The 17,031-nt window shown below is 39.9% G+C and overlaps 1 protein-coding gene across 10 annotated transcripts in view; it reads left to right on the top strand.

The window, feature by feature from the left end:
- SSX2IP (SSX family member 2 interacting protein) overlaps positions 1-14,957 on the top strand; it is a 64,437-nt gene extending 49,480 nt beyond the window's left edge. For 3 of the 10 annotated variants that reach the window (XM_021096345.1, XM_021096343.1, XM_021096344.1), the window contains 5 exons: positions 58-194; positions 539-712; positions 5,613-5,727; positions 6,189-6,354; positions 11,542-12,232. In XM_021096345.1, the coding sequence (XP_020952004.1) occupies positions 58-194; positions 539-712; positions 5,613-5,727; positions 6,189-6,354; positions 11,542-11,719 (770 nt within the window). In that variant the 3' untranslated portion in view covers positions 11,720-12,232. Of the gene's footprint in view, positions 1-57; positions 195-538; positions 713-5,612; positions 5,728-6,188; positions 6,355-11,541 lie in introns of all 10 variants that reach the window. The other 7 variants (XM_021096347.1, XM_021096350.1, XM_021096348.1 and 4 more) reach the window with 6 other exon arrangements.

Genomic DNA, 17,031 nt, shown 5'->3' on the forward strand with positions numbered 1-17,031 from the left:
GCCATAAACTGAAAAGCTTGGTGTAAACCTTGTGTCAAATCACTGGTTTTGTGTTAGTTTCCAAGGTACACCTAGAAGGTTTTAATGATGAAGATGTAATCTCACGACAAGACCATGAGCAAGAAACTGAAAAACTCGAGTTAGAAATTCAGCAGTGTAAAGAGATGATTAAAACTCAGCAGCAGCTTTTACAGGTAAATGTGAAACACCCTCTAAAGCTGTTCTCCCCTGTGAAGGGTCGGAATTTTATTGACTCTTACTAGATTTTTACTCCTTAATTTCTTAAGATATGTAGCACTTGACTTTTTTCAGATCTAAACTGAGTTCTCTGCTTGCTAGCAGATAGGTCGTATGGCCTTCCTTAGTCCGTGCTTTGCCAGTTGGAGCGAAAGTGTTTGGGAAATGAGACTGCTCCTCATTTCAGTTGACTTTTTGATTTCTTTCTGTTTCTCTCTGTCCCCTGCTTTTCTGCTTTCATGTCATTTGTTGGAGTGTTTCAGGGACCCTCCAGAACTTACTGTGTTGTAAAATTTAATAGCAGCAGCTGGCTACCGCCTGTGATGATGACACTACTTCACTGCTACGAGACTGCTACTTGTTGGAAGAAAAGGAGCGCCTCAAAGAAGAATGGTCCCTGTTTAAAGAGCAAAAAAAGAATTTTGAGAAAGAAAGACGAAGCTTTACAGAAGCAGCTATTCGCCTAGGATTGGAGGTATTTAAAGCAATTGGCTTTCCTGGTGGAGTGTTGGAAGGTCCTGGAGAGGCCTCAGTAGAATGCATCTAGGTTCTATTTCTTTTCTTTTTTTCTAATTTAATTTTATAAGAGTATAGTTGACTTACAGTGTGGTGTAGTTTCAGGTGTGCAGCAAAGTGCATCAGTCATACATATAAATATATCTGTACTTATAGCCTATGAAAGTTCACATGCCAGGGGATTGAATCCGTGCCACAGCTGTGGCAACACTGGATCTGTTAACCCACTGCGCTGGGCCAGGGATTGAACCCGCACCTCCACAGCAGCATGAACCACTGTAGATTTTTTTCTGAAGTGTTTTACTGGTGATTTCACAAATAACTTGAAACGGAAGGGTTGCTAAGCACATGAGCTGTTACAGAAGGATATCATTTTGCCTTTACCAGATTTGGGTATTGAAAAATTTTATAATGAAAAAAAATTTTTTAATTGAAAACTATAAGCATTTATCCTTCCTTTTGGGTTTACTTCCTACTATTGAGGGTTTAGCTTCACACAGGAGATCTCTTCTGGGCATCTGTTATCTCTCCACTGTCACCACGTATACAGTCAGAAGACAGCACAACCAAGAGTATGTTATTTATTTAGGTAGTCTTCTCAGGGCCACACCCAAGGCATATGGAAGTTCCCAGGCTAAGGGTCAAATTGGAGCTGTAGCTGATGGCCTACTCCATAGCCACAGCAATGTGGGATCCTTAACCTACTGAGCGAGGCCAGGGATGGAACCCGCGTCCTCATGGATATTAGTCAGGTTTGTTACTGCTGAGCCACCATGGAAACTCCCTGTTTTAATTTAAAAGAAAAAGAGAGGGGAAGTATAGTAAAAAATAAAGTTCTCCCTCTCTCCATCCCCTCACCCAGGAATGAATGCATTAACAGTTGACAGTTTGTAGTATATGCGTCTACAGCTCACTTTTTTGTTTCACAGTGTATTACATATTTCCCTTTCAAAAATTAGAGAAGTGAAATTTTTTGAAAAATTTTTAAGAAAAAATGGGAGTTCTCTGGTGGCTCAGCAGGTTAAGGATCTGCATTGCTACTGCAGAGGCTTAGGCTCAGGTCACTGCTGTGACACATTCCTAGCTCAGGAACTTCCACGTGCCATGGGCACAGCCAAAAAAAACCCAAAAAAACAAATTTAGAGAAGTTATGTCTGAACATGGTTTAAAGAAAGAAACTCAAGTCATACAAAAAGCTCAAGGTAAGGATTTCCTGCTGTGGCACAATGGGATCAATGGTGTCTCTGCAGCACCAAGGCACAGGTTCGAGCCTGGGCCTGACATAGTGGGTTAAAGGATCTGGCATTGCTGCAGCTGTGGCATAGTTCACAGTTTTGGCTCAGATCTGATCCCTGGCCTGCAAATTCCATATACTGTGAGGCGGCCAAAAAAAGGGGGAAAAAAAGGCTCAAGATGAGACAGTTACCCTCTGTTCTTACTGCCAATTTCATTCCTCAGAGGTTCATGATTCTTCTGGGAAGTACTGTTTTAACTTTAATATAGTTCAACCTGGAGTTCCAGCCATGGCACAGTGGGTTAAGAATCTGACTGCAGTGGCTTGGGCGCTGAAGAGGTACAAGTTTGATTCCTGGCATTGCTGCAGTCTGGCCTTGTGTTTGGCCTTCTGACTACCCCCTGGCCAAGGAATTTGCATATGCTGCAGGTGTGGCCATAAAATGGGAAAAATGTATGTGTATAAGTGTGTGTGTGTATATATATATATATATATACATATACTATATGTATAGTTCAGCCTTTTTTCTTGATATTCAGCCTATTGATTCCTCACTATGAAATATGAGGTATTTAGTGTCTTTCTCATACCGCCCGTCTACACTGTTTCTTATTTACTTATGATTTCTTCATAATGTTTTTGCTTTTTATGCTACTTTTTAAAAAATTGTTTCTCCTGGTTGACTTTTTTACTTGAAGCAAATATGTTTAAGGCTTCCACTTCACGTTTGCTCAGCTTCAGACAGTATAGGTTTATCCCTGAGATGAAGGATAAGGACATTCTTGTGGTTCGCCTTGTACTGCTCTTACCCCTTGACTCCCCAGTTTTTGCCTGTGATAATATTTTTTCTGTGATATAAAAATTAGTTTTATTTGTCAAGTGTTAATCACATTTATAGTCTGTCTTTCAGTACAATACAGGTGTACGTATCTTGTCTAAGACTGAGACTCAAGAATTTGACTTAATAGTCAAAAAGAACATTGATAACATCATGATGATGTAAATATTATTCATTCTATAGCCAAGTAATATGTTTGCACACAGAGAAAATTTTGTTAAGACTTTGCTGCATGGAAGAGAATTTTCAATTTTCCATGTATCAATATGTAGTGATTGACTTCATAGCTTCTTATATGATTTCCTGAATCAGATTTAACTTGTATTTCACATTATTCTCTTTCTTGGGCTCCTTTTCCAGTTTGCTCTATATCCCTTCTTAAGTGATTTTTTTTCCTAAGTAGTGTGTGAGTGAAAAATACTCTTGAATTCTGAAATATCCAAAAATATATTCATACTTGCTTGGTTTCGCTGCATATAGAATTTAGTTTCCAACTTTTCCCTCAAAACTTTGAATTATTTCATTTCTTCCAGTGTTTGGTTTTGCTAATGAAGAGCCATTTTATAGTATTACCTGTATTACTTTATATACACCTGTGTTTTGTTTTTCACCCTCTCTGGAATTTTATGGTCTTAAATTAAGAGTTTTGAAATTTTGGGAGTTTCCTTCATAGCTCAGTGGTTAACGAACCCAACTAGGATCCATGAGGATGCAGGATTGATCCCTGGCCTTGCTGGGTAGGTTAAGGATCCGGCGTTGCTGTGAGCTGTGGTGTAGGTTGCAGACGTGCCTGGGATCCTGCATTGCTGAGGCTGTGGTGTAGGCTGGCAGCTACAGCTCTGATTCAACCCGTAGCCTGGGGACCTCCATATGCCACAGGTGTGGCACTAAAAAGCAAAAAATAACTTGAAATTTTACCAGGATACATCTAGATAGCTCCTTTCAGCCTAAAGACACTTGTTTCTTCAGTATAGGGATATTTTCTTCAATTCTGTATTTTTTCCTTCTCTTGCATTCTGGAACGTCCATTGGACAAATGTTTGGCCATCTGATTACATCTATAGATTGACTTTATGTTTTGAGTTCAGGAGTGTTTTCTCACCTATATCTTTGTGTATCAGCCGCCTAGTATTCAACAAGGTCAATTTTATTAGTCACTTTATCCATTGAGTTTTTATTTCAGAATTTATCTTTTAAATTTTCTAATTTTTTGCTTCCTTGGTATAGCAGTATAGTTTACAGATGTTCATTGATCTGGCTGATAATTTGTGATTTTTTTTCTTTTCTTTTTTTTTTTTTTTGTCTTTTGGTCTTTTTAGGGCCACACCCACAGCATATGGAGGTTCTCAGGCTTGGGGTCCAATTGGAGTTGTAGCCACCAGCCTGCACCACAGCCACAGCAATGCCAGATCCAAGCCAAGTCTGCAACCTACCCACGGCTCATGGCAACGCCAGATCCTTAACCCACTGAGCGAAGCCAGGGATCAAACCTCTGTCCTCATGGATGCTAGTCAGATTCGTTTCCACTGAGCCACGACCAGAACTCCAATTTGTGATATTTTGGAAAAAGCTTATCTTAAATGTTACCCCGTGGCCAGTTCTTTTTATTTGTCCTGGTTGTTTCTCTTTTATGCTATTAGTTTTCTTCAAGTGTCTGGTGATCCATGATTTTGTGTTAATATTTATGAATGAAAGACTATATGTTATCTTAAGTAGCTGATGTGGCTTTCCTCTGTAATTATGAAAGTCTGTCTCATCAATAGCTGTCTTCCTCAGGAAACAAAAATGGTTTGCACCAGCACCTCCTGTATTTTGGGATCACCTCTGTTTCTGAGCCTGTATTGTCCCCCACCCCCATGCTGCACCAGAAGATACCCTTGCTGCTTTGCATGCCAGTCCCAGTTCTCTGAGAATCTGTCTCTGGTCACCTAGGACGTGGGGCCAGTGAAGCATAGGAAGAAAGTACAAGAGGCCTGAGGGGTGAGGGAATGTTTGGGAGTCACCAGCTATTCAGATGGGGAAGGTTTGAATAGGCCCTCTTGTTTCTAGTGCTAGTTCTGGTAGATAGATGGTGGAGGATGGAAGCAGTGCTTGACGAAGCAGTATCTCCTTTTTTTTCCCAGTGATTAATTTATAGTGGGGTATTTTTCTAGTTGTAATTTTATTATATTTATCATGTTTCGTACATTGAAAAGTAAGTTATGCTAATGTTCTGTGTTTAAAGTTATGTTAATATGTTTATTTGTGTTGTACATTTGAATTTATTCAGAATTCATGTCAAAATTGTGAGTAGTTGGTTTATTAGGAAAAACAGGTGAATTTTTATTTTGTAAACATAATTTTCTTGGAGTTCCCATTGTGGCTCAGCAGTTAGCGAACCCGACTAGCATCCATGGGGATGTGGGTTTGATCTCTGGCCTTGCTCAGTGGGTTAAGGATCTGGTGTTGCCATGAGCTGTGGTGTAGGTTGCAGATGTGGCTCAGATCCTGCATTGCTGTGGCGGTGGTGCAGGCCAGCAGCTTCAACTCCAATTGGACGCCTAGCCTGGGAACCTCCATATGCCGAGGGTACGGCCCTCAAAAGACAAAAAGACCAAAATAAATAAATAAATTAAAAAAAATAAACATAATTTTCTTAAGTGAATTTTTTCTTAGTTTTCTAGGATTAATTCTTTGGACTTAATAGGTAAAGATATAGAGAGCAGACACGGAGAAATTGTGTGAAATGGCAACTCTGTGAATGTTGAAATATTGATCAGTATTTCTTTGGTTTGCTTATTATGGTAGCGAAAGGCATTTGAAGAAGAAAGAGCCAGTTGGTTAAAGCAGCAGTTTTTAAACATGACTACCTTTGACCACCAGAACTCGGAAAATGTGAAGCTTTTCAGTGCCTTCTCCGGAAGTGAGTACTTTGTAAATGCTGTAATCGAAAAATGTGTGTAAATAAAGGACTGTAGATTATGAATCTATAAACTTAGCAACCACTAGTAAGAACTCTGTACTAGGGAATAAAAATCAGCATTGGTCTTTTATTTACTGTAGACAAAATAGAAATGACAGGAGAAATTTGCATACCCAAAACAGTTTGTTGAGAGTGTTATAATGTCTGCTTTTGAAAATTCACAACCTAGAAATATTTTCAAAACTAGGTCCTTCTAAATGGTTGTGGACCCTGCCTAACAAAGACCACAGGATTCGCTAGAGGAAAGTCATGGGGCTAGAGTGGATATTCAGGTTACTTTGTCCCCTCATACCTCACCTAGAACTGCAGATGAATCTCGTCTAGGATCCTGCCTAACTACATGCCTCATCATGTGTACTGTCTTTTGTCCTTTTTTTTGTTTGTTTGTTTCTGTTTGACAGGTCCTGATCGGGACAACCCTGTAGTGCACTCAAGGCCACGGCAAAAGAAGCCTCACAGTGTGTCTAGCGGGTCTCCAGTTTGCACATCTAAACTTGCTAAATCTCTTCCTGCTTCCCCTTCTACTTCAGACTTTTGCCAGACACGTTCCTGTGCATCTGAACATAGGTACTGGTGTACAGGTGATCTTCTCACATGTCTGTAACAGTACTAGAGGGGCACTGTGAAGAAGTTGGCATGTCAAAAATGAGCAACAGTAGAAGCTCTGGAGGAGATCTTAGTAAGATGGACTTATTCATTGTACAAACATTTCTGCTGGGGTATCCATTATCTGTAGACCCCTGTTAGGTGCTGGGAAGATGGTGGTGAACAGGCTAGATCTGCTCCTTGTCTTCTGGGATGTAAGTCATATAATAGTGATTCTTTTTATTTCACATGCAAAATACAACTTAAAACATAATCTTATTTCAGGAATTATTTATTATAATTGTAATGAATAGAAGGATATTGTTTTCCTAGTTTCTGTGGAGTTCCTATTTTAGAGTTTCTTGTGCTGTGCTCGTTGTATTGGTATAGAAAGACAGAGAGCCAAGGAAAGCCCCCTCCCCTTGACTGGTGAGGAGGGGCTGTGCCCATGGATGATGGGTACACAGTTGCTTCCACCCCCAGGAAACCAGGATGTTGCTATTAACTGCTGCATGTTGGTATTTTGTAAGGATTAGTATCAAAACCCTACCTCAGAGCGTGTTCCAAGATTAATTTTGAGCTAAGCAGATAGAATAGAAATAGCTAAGCAGATTCCTAGGAAGATAGAGAGGAACTGAAAAGAGCAAAGGGCTGTGTTGCAAAGTGTCGTGGTGATCTCTTTCCTCCTAAGTAGCATCAGAGACAGTGGTACGAGGGCCTGCCCGGGCACCTTGGAAAGCAGGAGCCAGGGCTGCAGCACACTTGGCAGTGAAAGACTGGTGTGGAGCTGAGTGCTGAAGGTGACAGCTTGCCCTTGGGCCAAGAATGGTGAAATAGACAAGTTTTAAAACAAAAATTTGGAGTTCCCGTCGTGGCACAGTGGTTAATGAATCTGACTAGGAACCATGAGGTTGAGGGTTTGATCCCTGGCCTTGCTCAGTGGGTTAACGATCCGGCATTGCCATGAGCTGTGGTGTAGGTTGCAGACGCGGCTCGGATCCCGCGTTGCTGTGGCTCTGGCCTAGTCGCTCTGGCCCAGCTACAGCTCGGATTCGACCCCTAGCCTGGGAACCTCCATATGCCGCGGGAGTGGCCCAAGAAATGGCAAAAAGACCAAAAAAAAAAAAAAAAAAATTTGAAGCTTTTAAAAAAGGACAAGACGCTGTAATTTATAGTTGGCTTTAAAAAGGATTAGGACTCTAAGTCAATATTGGGGTCAAAAAGGGAGCTGGGGGAAGAGCCATGCAGGCACATGTAGGGACCCTAAGCTGGAACATGGATGTGTTTCTGGATGGCGGTATAGTTAGTGAGCAAGACCAAGAGATGTGAGTGTGGGAGGTAATACTTTATTATGTAAGAGTCCAAACATACATACATGGAGAGAATAAGGTCAGGGACTGCTGTGATCACACAGGTTCAGCAGTTGTCACCTCATGACCAGTATTGTTTATATACAGCCCCACTCTGCTTGCCCCCCACCCTCCCACCACACTCTTGACATTTCATTTGTGAAATGTTACTTTATATGTGGACAGTCGGATATTGTTTTTTGGTTTGTTTGTTTTGTCTTCTTTTTAGGGCCACACCCTCGGCATATGGAGGTTCCCAGGCTAGGGGTCAAATCGGAGCTGTAGCCAGCAGCCTATGCCAGAGCCACAGCAACACCAGATCCAAGCCGCGTCTGCGACCTATACCACAGCTCAGGGCAACGCCGGATCCTTAACTCACTCAGCCAGGCCAGGGATCGAACCTGCAACCTCATGGTTCCAAGTCAGATTCGTTTCCGCTGCGCCACAACGGGAACTCCCGGATATTGTTTTAAGGGCAATGGAAAATCATTGGAGACTTTTTAAGCGAGTGAATGATTTCTTAAAAATCTAAGTATTAAAAATGATTACTTTGTTTTATTATGTGAGAAACAGATTATAGGAGCCAGCAGCATAAGCCAGGAGACCCAGTCGGGAGACGTCAATGTAGTTAAGGTGATGAATGTTGGTAATTTGGACTCCAGGTTCATAACATGAAGCTAGAACTATGCTCAGATTTAAGCTACAGTTTGCAGCTAGAACCAATAGGTCGGTTGGTTAAATATGGGAAGTTAAAGTTTGTTTAATTTATAGTCAAAAGACAATGTAAGCTTAGAGTATTTTCTTACATAGACTGTTATTGAAACCCTCAAATTTGACTAATCAGAACTCTGTGTATAGATTTGGATCCACAGTCTAGTCACCACTTTAAAATACAAGCGTATCTTGGAGATGTTGTGGACTGCATTTCAGACTACTGCAATAAAGCAAATATCATAATAAAACAAGTTACTCAACTTGTCGATTTCCAGTGCATATAAAAGTTATGAATGGAGTTTCCGTTGTGGCTCAGTGGATTAAGAACCTGACTAATATCCATGGGATGTGGATTTGATCCCTGGCCTTGCTCAGTGCGTTAAAGGATCTGGCATTTCCACAAGCTGTGGCGTAGGTCGAGGATGTGCCTTGGATCTGGTGTTGCTGTGACTGAGGCATAACTTGGTGGCTATGGCTCGGATTCAACCCCTAGCTTGGGAACCTCCATATGCTGCGAGTGTGGCCCTAAAAAGACAAAAATTGTACTGTACTGTCTTCTATTAAGCATGCAATTAAAGTATTATGTCTAAAAAACAATGTACATACCTTAATTAAAAAATACCTTAGGAGTTCCCACTATGGCACAGCAGGATCAGCAGCATCTCTGCGATGCTGGGACACAAGTTCAGTCCCCAGCCCACCGCAGTGGGTCAAGGATCCGGTGTTGCCTCAGCTGGTGCGCAGGTCACATCTGCGGCCTGGATCTCACCTCTAACCCACGAACTCCATAGGTGGGGTGCCCCCCCCCAAAAAAAACAAAAAACTTTATCACTAAAAAATGCTAATTATTATCTGATCACTCAGGACTGCCATAAACCTTCAGTTTGTAAAAAATACAGTGTCTGCAAAGTGCAGTCAGTTGAAGTACAATAAAACCAAGTATGCTTGTAATGCATTCTGTGCCTAAAAGAGAACAGAGCATAGTTGCCTCAACTATTTTTACATATTTTAAATTTTTATGTTTTTACATATTTTTAGTTATGAAATATTTAACATAAATATTCCTCAAAGACTGTTTTGTATTTAATAAGAAGTCCAACATTCAGTACCTAAATCATAGGGCACTATGAGATTAAGTGCCAGTATATGTGAAACACTTAAAACAGTACTTGGTCCATTATAAACCTTCAGTAAGAGGCTGTAACACTAAAAATATATGTAAACATAAATGGATTATAAAAACGCCTTTCTGTTTTTTGTATTCAAAGAGCTACACTGAACATCAGTGGCAAAGAAACAATTTTGGAGCTTAAAGAAATTTCATTAAGCTATTCATAGTTACTGACCTCTGAGAATAAAACAAAAGTCATGTAACTGGTTATCAGGAGAGAAGCTGTGCAGCTTGATATTTTTCTTGAAATTTTTAATTATTTGTTACATCTGGATTCCTGCTCATAAAACACTTTGGGTCTGGGTTTGTAATAAAATTATGGTAGAATAATTAGGAGTATTTGTAGCTAATTTCTAGAGCAATGTCCTCATTGCTCCTTAAGTGTGGAATGGAATTTTATATAAAGGCTGTGCCTGGATTCCACACAAAGTAATTCCTGTACTGAGTTACACAGAGAATTTATTTCATCATTGATCTCATCTCATCTCATCTGAGTTGCCAGGGATTCTGAGGTTGATTTCTAAGCAAGTTACTTTTTTTTTTCCTTAAAAATTAAAATAAGTATAAGTGAAATTATCAATTATGGTTTTGGTTTAGAGTTTTAGAATTAAAGCAACTAAATTTTTTTTTTTTTTTAGCATTGCCACGTAAAATTTCATTTAACCAAAGCCACATCAAAGAATGAACACCTAGGAAAAAGAGGTTTTGTGGGGGAAAAAATGTAAGCTATTCAGCTGATAAAAATGTATTATTCAGAGTTCCCACTGTGGTGTAATGGGATCGGTGGCATCTCTGCAGTGCAAGGCCATGGTTTGATCCCCAGCCTGGCACAGTGGGTTAAGGATCTGGCATTGCCACAGCTGGGGCGTAGGTCACAACTGCAGCTCGGATCTGATCCCTGGCCCAGGAACTCTGCATGCTGCGGAGCAGCCAAAAAAAAAAATATTATTCATTGGCTCAGCCTCATAGATTTGAAGGTAATCATTTAACTAAACTTTATTTTGAGGCTTGTTGCAGAGCATGCCTCAGTCTTTGTCTCTGAATCCAGGGGCTGTGTCTGTTCAGACACTTAAGACTGACTTAAAGTTAATGGAGCATCATTGTAAGTGCTTAGTGTGTGTTAATTCATCTAGTTCCCACCCCAGCCCTATGAGGTGTAGGTACTATTATTATTTCCTTTTTACAGCTAAGGAAGCTGAAGAACAAGGATGTTTAACTTGCCAGAAGTGACTTAATAAGTGGTCCAGCTGGGCTATGAACCTAAACCATCTGACTTCAGGGTCTGGACTCTTAACCTCTCTGTAGACATTCATTAAATATCTACATAAGTGAATGGATGGAGGATGAAAGTGTGCGTTTACAAATGGACAAGCGGAGAAAGAACCCATAAAGAGATTGGGAAGCAATGGCAGAAGGTTGAGGGAGGTTAGTTCCTTCTGTGGTGCAGTGGGTTAAGAATCATACTACAGTGGCTCGGGTCACTGGGGCTTGCAGATTCAATCCCTGGCCCACATGGTGGGTTAAAGGATCCCAAGTTGCTGCAGCACAGGTAGGTAGGTTGAAGTTTCCGCTTGGATACAGTCCCTGGCCCAAGAACTTCCACATGTTGTGGGTGCAGCCATAAAATTAAAAAATAAAATAAAAAGGTAGGCAGGGGATACAGGGGACATTAGCTTTCAAAACCCACGTGTTCTCTAGCTACCTTAGGCTCTCTAGTTGGGTAGCATCCGTCAAGGTAGCCTGAACAGATAAATAAATAGATGGATAGAGAAAAGTGATAAATTTGGCCCTTTGGAAACACTTCTGTGTTCCTGACTAGTATGTCCTCAAAACTTGCTTTGCATGTGGCAAGGGAGGAATGAGATTTTAGACATTCAGGCATAGGAGGCTGTGGAAGGAGGAGGCGATGATGAAGATCTCTTTTTCTCTCCCCAGCAGTTCAGTCAGTGTACTAAACATAACCCCTGAAGAAACCAAACCAAATCAGGTTGGAAGAGAATGTACCAATCAGAAGTGGAACCCGGCATCAAGACCTGGATCCCAGGAAGGTCGCTCCAGCGGATGCTCGGCGACCTTCACAAATTCTCACATAGAGAAGGATGGCTTACCTTAGACCTGTGAACTGGGCTTTTTTTTTTTTTTTTTTTTTTTTTTTCTTTTTCTTTTTCTATTTACATGTTCATCACATTTCACCTCTGAGTTGAAACAGGGTGTGTCATAAAGTCAGTTGTCTCTAATAATTTAAGATGGCCTGTGTTTGTTTGGACTTCCCTGTTCCTCCCCCAAAGAGCTAAAATGATAAATCTATTTAAAAGTATATAAAAGCTTTGGATATGTATTTTTAGTAACAGAAGCATCTGGTTCTGTCAATAAAGGAATGTATAGATGTTTGGATGGAAACAAAGCACTAGAATGAGTTTCCTCCTATAGGTATAAAAATAGCACTTTTAGGAAACTGATTATTGTAAATGTTTAATTTTGTGTCATATATAGTTGGCATTGGAAGTTTAGCCTTTACTTGAATGTATACTGTAGATTTTTAACAAAGCAAGTTCTATATTTATTATGTTTAGTGTGATTTGAAATTCCCTCTTTGATATGTTTTAAATAAAGTGAAATTTATGTATGTTTTGTATATAGATACACATGATTATGCTAAGAGGCTTTAAGATTTAAAGATTTTATACATCCATAATTATAGTATTTCATGCCAATAAAATTTTTATTAGCGATATCTGTTTACAGATGTATTAGAGCCATGGCCACATTATGTTTAAGAATTTTTTGAACCCATCTGAGCAATAAATACTCAAAAGTTATTCCATGAAGCCAAGTTCTTTAGATAATTAACATTACTAACATTACATTTTTGAGATTTCTATAGCATTAGATTTTTTATTATTGTAGGATATTATGATTTTTCAAAGCACTGTTGGTTTTTGGGTGGGAGAAGTAAGACAACAAGAGTAGCTTGGGATAAAACAATTTGAGAATATTAGTTTACAATATATGGATGGGAGTTCCCATCGTGGCGCAGTGGTTAACGAATCCGACTAGGAACCATGAGGTTGCGGGTTCGGTCCCTGCCCTTGCTCAGTGGGTTAACAATCTGGCGTTGCTGTGAGCTGTGGTGTAGGTTGCAGACGTGGCTCGGATCCCGCGTTGCTGTGGCTCTGGCGTAGGCCGGCGGCTATGGTTCTGATTGGACCCCTAGCCTGGGAACCTCCATATGCCGCGGGAGCGGCCCAAGAAATGGCAAAAAGACAAAAAGACAAAAAAAAAAAACAAATACAATATATGGATGATAAAAGATATTAAGATATTTAAGATGCTTGGATGGTGATATTTTCTTTACCAGATGGGTACCTATACCATAATACCTGTACCAGCAAAGGCTTTGTATAGTTACCAGTCATTCTTTAATAATTTTTCAATAAGATATTTGCTGGTAAGAAAATCTGACAATGTAGAAGTGTCAGATTTTATAATCCCGATATTATGATACTCTGGACAAACTTGTGGCATTTCATTTTCAGGCCCGATTGCATGTTTCTTCATGGATGTTATTGTTATTGACAATAAGATAATCATTGTAGGCCCAGGTGCTTTCCCTGGATTCTCATCAGAAAGCTTTAAGTACCTAATCCTATTTGTCTCTGCATATAGAAACCTACACATATGCAGCCCCTGCTGTAGGGATTGTAGTTTAGGCCCATCTACCTTCCCATTTTCTATCAGCTCAGCCGTTTGTGTTCCCTCACCTGGCTGTAGCTGTTCCATTTAAATGTGTCATGCTAAAAAGTGTTTTTGTCATCCACCCACTATGTATAACTCTTTGGAGCTGTGTGGCAGCAGCCATTTTTTTCAGGGCTGGTAGCATATTGAGTATCTTATAAGACATTAGTGAAACTACTCATGAGAAAGTGCCACATTTATAGTCTCAAAAAGCTGGCTCTTGAGCAAATTAGAGCTCAAGACACACTCAGCTTGGTGCACGGCACTTCATAACTATTTAAAATATTAGAAATGATGCAGAATTTCAGAGATAGTACCATATTCAAAGGAAGAAACAGCTGGAATATTCTTTTGCTATTGAGCAATAATGTGGTCAAAGAAAAAGAATCAAACTTTCTAAAATAGTCAGTGATACATTTGTCAAGAATTGGGTGGTCTTCCCTGCCCAGGGGTTTCCATAATGTACTTTGCTAGAAACAAGGGTTCTAATTTTTAAAGTAAATTTCAAATTTTAGGGAATGTTGTATTCTGTGATGATGAATTTCTACAAAGCAGCTTCTGTTTTTTGTTTTTCCATTTTAAAGTTAAGTTGAATTCTCAGAAAAATCCCTCGAAGACTTAACTTTGAAATCTAAGCTGTGAAAGAAACAGTAAAATCAAAGTCGTGTTCACTGTACTTTGGATAAAGGTGTGCATGGATCGGCCAGAAGTTGTATGTTTTACTTAACAGTGTCAAGTTGCTCAACATTCCAGTTCCAGTGATGGTTCCTAGTCACGCTAAACTTCCCAGAATGTTGAAATGGTTTCCATGTTGGATAACTCCTGGTCCCACACATGAAATGCCTAGGATTTTATTTCCCTTCTCTTTCTAGGTGTTTGCCCTGTGCTCATGCAGATGTGCTGCCGTCTTGCACGTAGCCATGAGGAGATGAGAGCAACATGTTCGCTTTAGCTTGAAAGTCCTCCTGATCATCTGAAATGTCTGTGTATCAAGAGGCAAATCTGAAATATCTTGTGCCTTATTTGTTTTTACCGGACATACCTGTTTTGAATTTTCAAAGCGTAAAAGTGCAAAGAAAATTTAATAGAAAAATTTTATTTCCTACTCTTAAATGTTTGTATCTTCCATTTATGATGAGAAACTTAATAAAAGAATAAGCCTACCAGAAAATTAAGATTAAAATTAAATTGAATAGGCATTTTCTTGTAGAAGTACTAAGTGCTTAGATTCACAAAACAGTCCACGGCAAGTTTTCTTCCTCATGGAATAATTAAAATACTGTTGTTATTTAGAGTTCCATTTTTCCTACTGTTGCTAACCAGACTTGTTCATAGGCTTGTGGTGACAGCTTTTGTGGGAAAACATATTCAATGGCACGTGGTAAAGAGAAGGGCGCCCTGGAATCCATTTTTGACCTGCCGCGGTGACGCATTTGAAAAAGTCCGGAATACCAGGAGAGGTCTTGCTGTGTGTACGCCTGGAATGCCGTGAGCTAGCAAGCCCTTTATGAGATGCCCTGTTATGCCTGTTGTCTGATGTAAATCATGCACTTATTTCTAGATTGGATTTAAAATAAGTATGTGTCATGGAAATCTAGTAAATATGCCTTTTCCTATGTTTGTCCTTTATTTTTTTGTCTTTTTCTAAGCACATGAAGTCCTATCAGGGCTTTTTACTACATTCTAGTTGCTGGGGAAAGGAAGACAACTCAGCATGCTCCCTGCCATGGAGAATTCCTGGGTTGAGTGGAAGTCTAGGTGTATAAACCTAAATTGTAATTAACAATGATAAATGCTATTCAGACATTGGTCTGATGATAAAACCTAGACTGACTATTCTGCTCCGTAGCCACATATCATCTTGTAACAGTGACATGCAAGCTGCAGTTAGAGTGTCTTTGTGTTATTTCCTACATAGGGAACACCTATGTAATCATTATTTTACTGTAATACTAATATATTTTCAGGTGTAGTTTGGCTTTATACCATCAAAATACCTGAGAATCAGCATAAGAATTTCTGCCTAATTTCAGTATAATACAAGAACACGTATTATGGTCTCATACAAAGAGAATTTACAAAGATTTGGTCTATGTAGATAAGGATGCTAAGTTATTCTAGTCACTTTTCTAAATATGAACCTTTTTTCAGATTGGGTGTAAATTAAAGTGGAGTGTACTGATTATTTGATTTATATAAAAATATTACATTTGAGTGGTTGGTGGCTTAATTTTTAGCATTTACAAATGCCTGATTTCAGAGGTTTCGGAGGTTACTGTAACACCAGTGTCATTGGCATGAGAGGACTCAAATTTCAGCTCATAATCCTGTAACTCTTCCTTCTCAGGGGGGCTAAGAACCTTTTTTTGGCTTATTTCCAACCCTACCTAGTTTAGGTCCTGGCACAGAGAATTAGGATAGAGTAGGCCATGCTGCAAGGAAAAACACCAAACTGGTGTAGCTTGATTATAGAAGTTGAATTCCTGCTTACGAAGTGACCCAAGAAGATTGGACAGTCTGCTCCATCTTTAATGCTGTCTGGATCACAAGGGCCCCATGTTGTCAAATCGGGGACAGAGAAGACTGGCAGGTGATGTTGGATATTAAGAACAAGACCTGAGGAGTTCCCGTCGTGGTGCAGTGGTTAATGAATCTGACCAGGAACCATGAGGTTGCAGGTTCGGTCCCTGGCCTTGCTCAGTGGGTTAAGGATCCGGCATTGCCGTGAACTGTGGTGTAGGTTGCAGACGCGGCTCAGATCCCGTGTTGCTGTGGCTCTGGTGTAGGCCAGTGGCTACAGCTCCAATTAGACCCCTAACCTGGGAACCTCCATATGCCGTGGGAGTGGCCCTAGAAAAGGCAAAAAGACAAAAAAAAAAAAAAAAAAGAACAACACCTGAAAGAGATGTGCTTTCTAGACGGTGCTTTGTCCAGAACCTAGGCCTACAGCCCCAGCCTAACAATGAAGGGAGATAGAGACCATGTAGCTACTTGCCAGCACCGAGGAACCAACAAAACCTATTCTGTGCTAGGGATTTACTGCTGATTATTAAAGCTTCAAATAGTCTAAATTTGGGGGAGGGGTGTATTTTAAGGCTTTTCTTACCTTCTCTAACCTTTTCATAGTAAGTTTTTAAATGTGTAAATGTTTACTGAAATACGTTTTACATGTTTATAAAAATGTGTACAGAACACACATTTTCTTCTGATTCAACAACTCTGAAAAAGAATATTAACCCTCCTATTTTTAGAGAGTTGGTAACAGACTCAGATGTCAGGGGGACAAATGCAAAGTCACATAACTATAAGTGACAAAATTAGAACTTAAAACCCAGATTGTCTCATCTGTAAATTTCAACTTATTCCAGGCTGCTCCAGTGCCTTTCAATACAGCTCTTTTAAGTGCAATTGTTCAGTTCTTAACCCATAATCTGCCACTCTGTCATCTACACCAAAGGTATTTTTGGTTTGGTTCATATACAAGGCTCTATTCTTGTGAATGGTGACCATTGCAATCCTATTGAGAGTTGAACCTCAACCTTTTCAAGTTTAGGGCATTAAGGATCCTATAGGAAGTAGTACTCTTGATTAAGAGCCACTGAGTAATGCTAAGGTATGCTCAGCCTGCTTTTTCTGCCCTCTCTTTTTCTCAACAACAAACGTACGTGTGCACCATGTCCCTCTGTGACT

The sequence above is a fragment of the Sus scrofa genome, chromosome 6, assembly GCF_000003025.6.
Source record: "Sus scrofa isolate TJ Tabasco breed Duroc chromosome 6, Sscrofa11.1, whole genome shotgun sequence".
Taxonomy (NCBI): domain Eukaryota; kingdom Metazoa; phylum Chordata; class Mammalia; order Artiodactyla; family Suidae; genus Sus; species Sus scrofa.